An 11,367-nucleotide genomic window follows, 5' to 3' on the forward strand; every position below is an offset into this window, starting at 1 on the left:
CGAACCTGTGTTTGCGCCGCGAAGGCGTGTTTTCTATTCGTTACGCGCCGCGGACTGTGGGTGGCGCCGCGTGCTATAGCGATAATTGTTTTCTTTGAAAAATGTAAAGATGTGTAACTTTCAAACCGTAAGTCCGTTTTAGACGCCGTTTTGGACGTTGTTCCTTAAATTGAATGCTCTACCACATGAAATGAGTAAAACAATAATAACTTGATTTTATTTTAAAAAGTATCATTTTCTTCAAATGTGGTTTATCCTGGTTTTGCATAGTTGATGAGGTGCAATGGTTGTGGTGTGCATAATTGAATATGTGCAATGATGTATGTTATGATAATGTGGTTGCTTCTGTTAATTCTGCAAATGGGTGTTGCTCATGGTAAATATGGTTATCATGTGTTTTGATGAATGATGAGGTAAATACTCTGTCGTTGATGAGTTGCTTTGTCGTACTTGGTACACGATTGTGAGGGGTGTTATTGTTGTTGCACTGTATGATGAATGATTTACCTGTCATGATGTTGTGGTTGTAATTGGTGTTTATTATACATACTTTGTTGGAGTAAAATATGTATTTTATTATGGTTGAGAAATAGCATAACTGTGTGTGGCTATTTATTTTGTGGTGGTTGATGATTATGACATTTGGTTGTTTAATGTTGATGATGAGCATGTTATGGTTGATACATGCATTTCATAATAATTATGTGGCTGATCCTTGACGATGGTGGATCAGTGGTAGCTAATTCCCATTGTGTGGAATTAGTGAGTGGGTGTTGCCGTATCCTTGACGATGGTGGATCGGTGAGTTGGGTTATCCCAGATTTTGGTACCACATGCATATAGTTGCATTTGCATTAGGCTACTTGTGTTATTATAACATGAATGGAAGATTGTCCAATGTTATAATATGTGATGATTGTGTAATGGTTATGATTTGTTTGGATGAATTATGGTGTTGCCTCTGGGTAATGTATTCTATTTGTGTTGTGTGTTGATGAGTACTTCCTGACAATCTGAATATAACGAAATTGGATGAATAATGTGACTATGATGTGTTATTGTTTATGATTCGATAACATTTGTTAATTGTGAATGAGACTCACCCTTACTTTGATGATTTCAGATTGGCGAGTAGCGGCTTTTGGCTCGGTGAGGATTAGCTCATGAGTCAGTTTATTTGGTATAGCGTCGGTGTCATGCTCTGATATTGTAACACTGGGGGAACGTTAGTTTAGAGTTTATGATGATACTCTATTTTGTTGTTATTGGAGTAATTTTGTGAGATATTGCATAGATGATGTTATGCTTATCTGTTGATTAATGTTCCGCTGTATAGAAACATGATTTTGTTAAATGGATGATTTTCCCCTAAGTGAAGCATGACAATTGATTTATGATAATTTGTTTTAAATTGAATTGTGGCACCCTTGTTTTCATGTTTTACTCTGAATTATTTTATTAATTTCCGCGGGGTTTAGAAGGGTGTTACACCCATTGCTTCCAGCACCTTCATTCTGATTTCACACCTCCCTGTTTCACTTAATTGATAGTTTTTTTTAGGTTTTTTTACTTAGTTTTTTTTGCTACTTCTTATAGGTAATAAAATGACATAAAAACCTCATAAAATAATCATTAAAAATAATAGTTTTAGGCTACTTGTTTTAGTCTTTTACTTGACTTGTAATTCAATTTCTCCCATAAAATCAATATAAAAAAATTAATAGTATTTTACTTCATTTTGTACTATATTTTGACTAGTTACTTCATGCTTGTGTGTAACTTTGTACCATTGTATCATTCTTAAATCTTTGCTTATAATTGTGACTTTAATTTCCATGTCTCCTTTATTCCTAACTTTAGGTAGAAACCATGACAACATTAGGATTTAGACTTGTATAGACAACTTAGATTAGAATTTAGGATTAGTTCCCTCTTGTATTCTTTTTCTTTTCAACTCTTTAAAATACTTAATAAAAGGAAGATGCGAATCACATTAAGAAAATGATAGAGAAATGAGTGGGATTCATTCCCTAATCTATTTCTCAATCGCTTAGTGGCATAGAAACGAGTGGGATCCATTCCCTAATCTGTTTCTCGGTCACTACTTAATGGGAGAGAAATGAGTGGGATTCATTCCCTAATCTGTTTCTCGAACATTAATTAATGGGATAGAAATGAGTGAGATTCATTCCCTAATCTGTTTCTTGAACATTACGTAATGGGATAGAAGTGAGTGGGATTCATTCCCTAATCTGCTCCTCGATCATTATACATTTTTATGTGATTCGAATCGCAAAGTAAAATCCCTTAAAAAAAATACACAACCAAAAACACTTAAAACACCTAATAATGGTTCAAATTAAAACAAAGTAGAGAAAGTGGTGAGTGGCCCGGTATTGGGAACTGTTCATCACTTATCTACCCTAAAAGACACAAACCAATCATTTCTTTTTCTTTTGCCTCGTTGGCACCTAAGGGCACCGTTATTTCCGCTCGTACGCATCGTAGGCGATCTCTTATGCAAGAGCACGAACGTTAACTCCGCCCAACTAAAAAACACAAAAACAAATAGAAAATCGTGAGCCGAGCTACGGTAACTCTGATTCCTGAAAAGGATACGTAGGCAGCGGGGTAGGGCCCGTGCGAGTACAATTCTTTATTTTCCCTACATTTTGCATTCATTCGCATGTAGACATAGACATAGTACACACCCTTTAGATAGAAACAAACATAGGTGGATACCATCGAGTACGATGGGCGTGAGGGGTGCTAGTACCTTCCCCTCGCGTAACTGACTCCCGTACCTAGATTCTCTGGTCGCAAGACCTTGTTCTTACCCTTTGTTAGGTTTTCTGATATTCCTTTCCCTTATGGGATAAATATATTGGTGGCGACTCTGTTCATTTTTCGCGAGCGTGCGACAATATTCTAGGAAACTCTTTCATGTACGGATCTTGCATGTATTTGATTATGGTGAAAAAAAGGGTAAGATAATTAAAATAAAAAATATTTTTGGTACAAATAAAAATTTAATAGATCAAACCTTGAACCCAAATGATTTTATACTCTTGCAATCCACTGAAGAGAACTTTTCCAAGTTTCCTTAGGTTTCATATGTTTCATTTAGATTTCTAAAATTGTAAGAGAACTTGTATGATGGACGTCCCTTAGGTTTCACGCAGATCACTAATGGTGGATTCTTGAGCGTTGATAACCTTTATATGGACGGCAAATATTTGTTTAAGGTCGTTGATTGAAAATTATGAAAAAAAACATGTATCTATCATCTCGGTTTTAAAAACAACCAAGGGGGATATAGTAAAATAATTTATTTTCTTACAAAAATGGTTACATTATTTACCCTGAATATTAAAAATACATTGTATGAAACAAATTTTTCCAGAATATCAGATTGTTTACCAAAAATATTAAAATTACAATATGAGCAGGTCCCATACAATATTTGTTGCATACAATGTATTTTTAATATTCTGGGTAAACAATGCAACCATTTTTGTAAAATAAAAATTATTTTACTTTAAGCCCTTGGTTTTAAGACAAAACCGAGGGATTAGCGTTTTTTTTTCATAGTTACAATGTTTATCCATAATATCAAAAATACATTGTATGCAAAAAAACTTCGCAAAATATCAAGATCGTTTACCCATAATATAAAAAATACAGCATGTCCAGGTCCCATATAAAACGCTAGAGATCTGCACTTGAATGTCAGGCCTGCATTCATTAAGATTGATTATTGATGCTATCATAATTACTGCTTTCACTAGCGTATACAATTTGCATGCTTGCAATGCATCTAACTTCTAATTAGGTGTTTGTTCCGAAAATTGGAAAATATTTTTTCAGCACGTGTAATCCATCAGTAAAGACTGTTAGGAATAAATCATAGTTGTTCAAAACCTTCAACAACAACAACAACAAAAACATCAACACCATTGTTTGAGATAGATTGCAAAAGTTGGAGAAAAAAATTGTTCAAGGTTGAAGAACATTTTTTTCAGTTTTGCAATCCATCCTAAAACAAAGATGCAATCAAAGGTGTGGCGGCTACAGATAAGATATCATTAGGGAAAAATACGTTGAGCGAGTGATTTATAGTAAAATATGATTATTTTATCCCTCGGGTTACCAAAGAAACTTAAGGGTTGTATCATTTATTTTACAGTTGTTAACAAATAAAAACATAACGTGCATTAGCTGAGATTTGAAGCATGTCCTGAATGGTATATTTCCTCAGTTTTTATAAAAACCGAGGCAACAAGTCATTTATATATATATATATATATATATATATATATATATATATATATATGTGCACACACACACACACATGGTGCGTCTTGGAATAAAACCTCGGTTTTTTTTTGGATGACGTGAAAGCTTCATCATGAAAAGGGTTATTTGTTGTAGCGTCGATTAGACAAAAGTGCTAGTCAGTGAGATAAGTCAAAAAAATTCATGTAGCTATTTTGACAGTTCCCTATTCATGTGGCATAACTTCAAGATGTTTTTGAAGATATTTTCTTTAGTAAAAACCGTTTGAAAATATATTTGTGTGTGTGTGTGCACGCGTTTTAGCCATGCGCTTTTATAATATAGCCCTTATGTTTTACAATTGGTTCACTCACTACTAATTTATAAGGGTCCTTAACACTTCAAGACTTTTCCAGATGCTTTATCTTTTGTAGACACTTGCTTGAGTAGCTTGAGATGGGGTTGTTACATTCCATTTGATTGCCATCATCGGATAGTTAAGTCCATCAAATTTAATACTTAGGTTTGCATATTTATTCGTTAAACCGTTTATTATTGACTTGTCATAAGTCACTTGTTGTCATCATCCAAATTTGATGTCCTTGTTAAAAGCATATCATCTACAGAACAAGGTTCCACAATGGGGAGTTACCTTGATAAATAGGGCAAATATCATAAGGCGAAATGACATCATGCAAATGATTGTCACTAGTTCAAGGGAGAGATTGTACGTTTAATATATGATTGTCACCTATGGAAAGATGTGTAAGGAGCTTTAAGTAACACATATGAATGACCACCATAACTCAAGAGAACTTAATCGAGAACCTCCCCCCCCAACAAAAAGAAATAGAGACCCAAAAGATGTTGAGCAAGTGCGCCTGATCCACTGTCGCGTGCAGATAAAAAACGAGTTATTTTGAGTAAAACCGTAGATAGCGACAAGTGACTCGAATATCGTCTCTCAAGGATTCTTGTTTATTATCAACTAATCAAAATCGATGGGGGTGTTGGTTCAGGTTCGATTTATAGAAAAAGTTATTATCAAAAGCGATTAATGAAATAAGCTGTTTTGAAAAAGTGATTATAAAATTAAGCCAATCTACTGTTTTCGGTTCCGGCTTATCATAGGTTTCTACCTTACCAATTCCCTAAGCGGCTTCGATCTCTATTCGATTTCAATACCAATTGACAAGCGCAAAAGATATTAAACAGATTGGATTCCTATTCCGAATTAAGCAAACGGATTAATACGATTGCAAATTAAGCAAACACGATATAGAAACGCAATTTAACGACGAAGCGACGTAAACAACGATTAACAGTTAGGAATACAGTCATATGAAATTAATCAAAATATTCCATGAAATAACAGATTAAGCAAATGCAAATTCATAGAATATAATTGAAAGAGAAACAAAATTGAATTGATAAAATAAAAACCTCAAAGCTTTTGGAATTCTATTACAGTAGATTGACTCTGGATGTTTAGTTCTTCATTCAAGCGTACAGAGCAAAAGTTTAGAAACAAAATCGTGAATAGTGAATCATGAATGGTCGATGGTGAACAGTGTTTCGCGGCTGCTAGACCTATTAGGAATCAGCCAAAATATGTTTATAACCCAACTGGGTCGAATTACAAAACCCGGCCCACTTCTAGCGACCCGAAACACTAAGATAAAAAGTGTTGCAGCTTTAAACGCAAAACTGGGAATTATCGGCTCCGAATCTGACTTTGACTCCAACATGAAAGTCGTAGCTCTCTAAATAAGCGTATTTCAGATTTTCATGGAGTTGTCTCAGCTCTAAGGACGGGGGCTGCTTGATGGATGGAGTGTTTGGGGCAGCCGGGGTGTCAAGAGCTTCAGCTGCATAAACGACTTCATGTATGACTTTATTTGCATGAGAAACATCAACCTGCAAGGCATCCTCAATCTCAGCACAAACAGAGCAAATTTTAGTGTTAGTACAAACATCACAAGAATAAACATCACCAAAACTAGACAATGATGGAAAATCATCTACAAAAAAATCAATACAAGTATCATCAACAGTTTCAGAAAGCAACTCTATTTGAAAAATAGATTGCTCTTCCAAGGGTTGTTGGTTTGATCCTTGAGCTTGCTGCATGGCATTCATCAAAGTGGCAAGTTGTCCAATTTGTGTTTGCAAAATCTGAAGAGTAGAATCTATTTGTTGTTGATACTGGAGATTATTCGCAGTCATTTTTTTGACAATATCCTCTACTGAAGGTTCGGAAGGTGCAGAGCACACAACCTGAAATTCATTCAAATGCTTATGAGGATCCTCACCTGCAAAACCATTAAACCTAGGCAACAAATGTATCAAACTAGATTTTAATTCAAAAGGTGCATCAGCTGCGGGATACCCAATACATAAACCATTATAGTTCGCACCAGGGGCAGCCAACTGTCTAAAAGTTCTTTGTGTTGCACCCAAAATTTTAACTCAAAGTCCGTTTGGTATGCGCACGCTACGCGTTGCTCGCTTCCGAACATGCACAAGATCTTGTTATCGAGTATGTCAGGAAAAGGGTTCATGTAGCCGGACCCCCGCTTTTCTTATAGCTCGCGTCGCTCGACGTTGATGCTCGGTGTACGCACGCACCGTTTTCCTTTACTATCTGTGACAGCTTGGTTGCTGAGAGGGACTCACTCCTCTTGTCTATGGCCCGATCATTTTCACGAGGTCTAATGTTGGGTTGACTTGGGTTGAGTTACTCCCCTTGGCTATGGTGGGACCGCTTTTCTACCATTCGGTCAGTACCGTTGGTTTTGTTTGCTTTACGAGCGGAACTCGTTTGTGTGATATTATTGTTTTCTTTCGCCTTTTTCCCTCGTAGGTTGCTAGTTTAGTTTAGACTTGTACCCTTTGTATGATAACATTAGGTAGCAAGCTTTTCCCCTTAGCTTAAGTTTTCCTCATGCATTCTTTAAAACACAAACCACACTCTTTGATTTTCTTTTCTTAAGAGCTTGTTATTTCCGCTCCATTCCCAAGCATAAGTCTCCAAAGGTCGAGCAGCGGAGTGTGAGTGTAACTCGTTCACCTAAAAAACACAAAACAAACAAAAATTAGTTAGCCGAGCTACGGTAGCTCTGATTCTGTAAAACAGATACGTAGGCAGCGAAGTAGGGCCCATGCGAGCACAATCCTTTCTTTTCCCTACATTCTGCATTCATTTTAGTCCAGATTAGCGTAGATTTGTTACACACCCATAGATTTAGACACAGGCGTGGATGCCATCGAGTACGATGGACGCGAGGGGTGCTAGCACCTTCCCCTCGCGTAATTGACTTCCTTACCCTTTTCTCTGGTCGTGAGACCGTTGTTTTGTTTTGTGGTTTGTTGGCATTCCCTTCCTTTTCAGGATAAATATGTTAGTGGCGACTCTGTTAATTTTCGCGGTAGCGACACTTTGTTCAGCCATATTATCAACAAACACATAAATACTAACTATGTCCCAAACAGGCAGAAACAAAGAGAAAGAAGAAAAACGATTAAAATAAACTCATAAAAATATAAAAACATAAAATTTAATCTAATTAAGACAAATAAGAATTTTGAGAATTTTTTTGGATTTTTTCGACTCTATGAAAACAGTAAAAAATTCATTAAAAATAGAAAAACGATGAATTTGTCGATTTGGGGTCGAATTCCTTTACTCTTCTAGAGTTTAGGAGTATTGATCGCACAATTTTTCTGCTTCCAGTAGGCAAAAAAACGATTATCGATCGGACTCAATTTTCCCAAAAACAGATTTTTCGACTCAAAAAGGCGTTATGGCCGAAACCGCGAGGAATCTATGGCCTAAACGCAAGAACACTAAACCTAAGACTCTAAAATCAGTTAATAACAACAAGAATCCCCAGCAACGGTGCCAATTTGATTCGCTTTCGCGCGCGGATTAAAAACGAGTATTTTGTAAAACGTAGTACGGCGACAAATTAACTCAAGTATCGTATCACAAGGATTCTTATTCTTATTAACTAATTACAATAACGATTAATGGAGGGTTTGGTTTAAGGTTCGATTTAACAAAAAAAGCAAATAAGTGATTTTGAAAAGTGATTATAAAATAAGTTGTTCTACTGTTCGGGTTCCCCACTTATCATTGGTAATTATAAATCTAATCCCCAAGCGAATTCTATCCCCTATTCGATTATAGCAACAATAAACAAGCGAAATTGATATTATACGGTTTATATTCCTATTATCCGAATTAAGCAAACGGATTCAGCACTCATGAATTCAGCAAACATGATTTGACATACGCAAGTTAACGATAAAGCAACGTTAAATCACGAAACAGATCAAGGAACATAAACTAATCGAATTAAATCAATAATATTATGTATGAATTGAATTAAGCATGCAACACATATATAAGATTATTGAAAGGGAAAAGAATTGGGATTAAAATTATAAAACCTCAAAGATTCGGTGGAACATGAACAGTAGATCAACCCAATAGGGATTAGTTCGCCATGGGATCGTACCAGCTTCGATTTTTTCTGTGAATAGTGATAATGATGAACAGTACGGTCATACCTAGACCTAGGTACTAGAGAGAAACAAGAATTCGGGTCATAACCCAACTGGGTCAAACAAACATAATCCAGGCCCAAAACTAACGACCCAAAATTAAATAAAACTAATGCTGCAGCTTCAAACGAAATTATGGAAAATATGCATTCCGAATCTGACTTTGACTCGAACACAAAAGTTGTAGCTCTTTTTCTTAGCTTTCCAGCGATTATTAGAACGCCTCAATCGAATTCCTGGAACTCCAGATATGATTTTTTTCGTGAAAGCTGCTGAAGTTGAAAATTAAGTACGAAAATCAATTAAAGGCAAAACTAAAGTAAAATATAAAAACATAATAAAACATAAGAATAACCAAAATAATGTAAAGAAATGCCTAAGTAAAAGTATAGGAGAATGTGCATCAAGATGCACTGATCAGCGCCACACACGTAATACTATTTCTAGATGTTTTGTAGAAGGGGAGAGTCAAGATGTTATTGGGGGATGTATGCCTCTCAGGTCATGCACATTTCTGAGTCATTATCAAAGTTGAAGGTAGCATCTCTGCCCGAAGTTGCCTTTTTACATTGGGATGCAATAGGAATATTACATTACAAGGATGACCATGTGGTTATTAGTGTGCAGATATTCGACAGGGATATCAAAAGAGTCCTCATTGACCTAGAGAATTCAGTCGATATTTTGTACTTAATAGCATTTGAAAGACTACAACTTGACTCAGAACTCTTTCAACCCTTTAAAGGCTCACAGGTGGGATTTTCGGGCGAGCATTTACATGCTCGAGGTCACATTTCTATCAAAACCATATTCGAGAAAGAAGAAACACCAACACATTATTGGCAGGCGTGCTTACAATGTGCACTTAAGTTGTCTCATCCACTGTCTATTTAACCATGAAATTCCCTTTAAATAATGGTCGGATAGGAGTAATAAAGGGAGAAGAAGTCATTACAAAAGTGCTATATAAGGATAGTGTGATGTGAAGGTCAAGAAAAAGGCACGACTGATCTCTCAAAACCGAACTATCACAATATATACTTTGTGGATTTGAATTTAAGAGAAGAACTAATTAAGGATCGGTTGATACCCCAAAAAGATTATCCAAATTTCCATACTACAAATATTATATAAACTAAGAGAAATTATTTGAATTAAATACTATAGTCTTTTTTTGTGTTAACCGAACGGTATCCGCAGGAGAAAGGGGCTCCACGTGACTAATCTTGACCCGGGATCGGAGGCGACGGCACCATAGTCCCAGGGCATTTTTGACTCCAGTCAGGATCGAACTCGGGTACTAGCCGATTCCGTCCCTTTTTGGAGAAAGCTCATTTGCCAACTGAGTCAATCCTTTGATGTTGAATTAAATACTATAGGTTGAAGTAAGAGTTTCTAATTAAAATTTGAGCCCATTAAAGTTCAATGCTTCAATTATTATATAAACAAAGAAAGAAAAACAAAGGAATAAAAGAAATTAATTGAATTCAGAATTCATTATAGGACAAGGAGAGTAGTTACAAATGACAACGCCTACTATTTTCTTTTGGACATGACAAAACTAATACATAAATGGAGTTAAAAGGTAAAATCAACCCTAGAATAGTACTAAATTAGCACCACAAATTCAAACTCTTAAAAATACAAATATCTCTAACATGGAATCTTGGAGATGAACCACTCCATAACCAAAATTGGAGCCTCGATGAGCACCAGAGCAAACTCAACTAGGAGAGTCACGCAAAGGCAGCATGGACATATGCATGTCAAAGCCAACCTATCATAGCAACATACACATACATAAGTCCTCAAAAAACCAACAAAAAAAATACTATAAATATCCAATACTAGATGTTAGAGAGGACTTACCCAACAATCCAAACAATCAAACTAACAAGGGAGATTATGAGAGACAAGAAAGCGAAAGGCAGACCTAAGAGAAACCCAAGTGGCCTGAATTTGCAATCTACATCACAGCAGCAACACATGGCTGATTAGTTAATGGCTTGAAGCTCTTAAACTTTGAGAAGCCAAATAGAAAACAAAAAATATCTTCATCACAGCAGCAACACATGTCCTTTAAGTATCTATAATCTATATCTATAACTATATATAAAGAGGATACATGATTTTGGACTGGTCTATATTTATTCCAATTATACTCTTTAAAAACACTTTAATTACTTAAAAAAAGACGGTTTAAATTTTGGGTGGTTAACATAAAACACATAGTAAAACTCAACTTCCACTTCCTTTTTCCAATTCCACTTCTTTGTCTTTTTACGGTTATTCAAAACTCAAAAGCAACCCACCATCTATTTATTTTCTTTTTTTCTTTACATCTCTTCTTCAATATTATATATAACTACTAAAAACCATCTTATAATTATGATTATCTTCTACAAATTTATTTTTGTTGGGAAAAAGTAACCATTCATCGATTTTTCATCCACGGTTAACCACAACTCTTAAAATTCATCTATTTCACTTTTATATATTTTAACAACTCAATTTTAAAAGCCAAGA

The 11,367-nt window shown here is 35.5% G+C and overlaps 1 protein-coding gene across 1 annotated transcript; it reads right to left on the reverse strand.

Moving 5' to 3' along the window:
• Nucleotides 1-10,494: 10,494 nt before the first annotated feature.
• LOC131623008 (signaling peptide TAXIMIN 1-like) lies at nucleotides 10,495-10,829 on the reverse strand. Its single transcript, XM_058894010.1, has 2 exons — nucleotides 10,711-10,829; nucleotides 10,495-10,618 (listed from the first exon to the last, which is right to left on the reverse strand). The coding sequence occupies exons 1-2, from the start codon at nucleotides 10,827-10,829 to the stop codon at nucleotides 10,495-10,497; spliced, it is 243 nt and encodes an 80-aa protein (XP_058749993.1).
• Between the last annotated feature and the right edge of the window lie 538 nt (nucleotides 10,830-11,367).

The sequence above is a fragment of the Vicia villosa genome, linkage group LG1, assembly GCF_029867415.1.
Source record: "Vicia villosa cultivar HV-30 ecotype Madison, WI linkage group LG1, Vvil1.0, whole genome shotgun sequence".
Classification (NCBI taxonomy): Eukaryota; Viridiplantae; Streptophyta; class Magnoliopsida; order Fabales; family Fabaceae; genus Vicia; species Vicia villosa.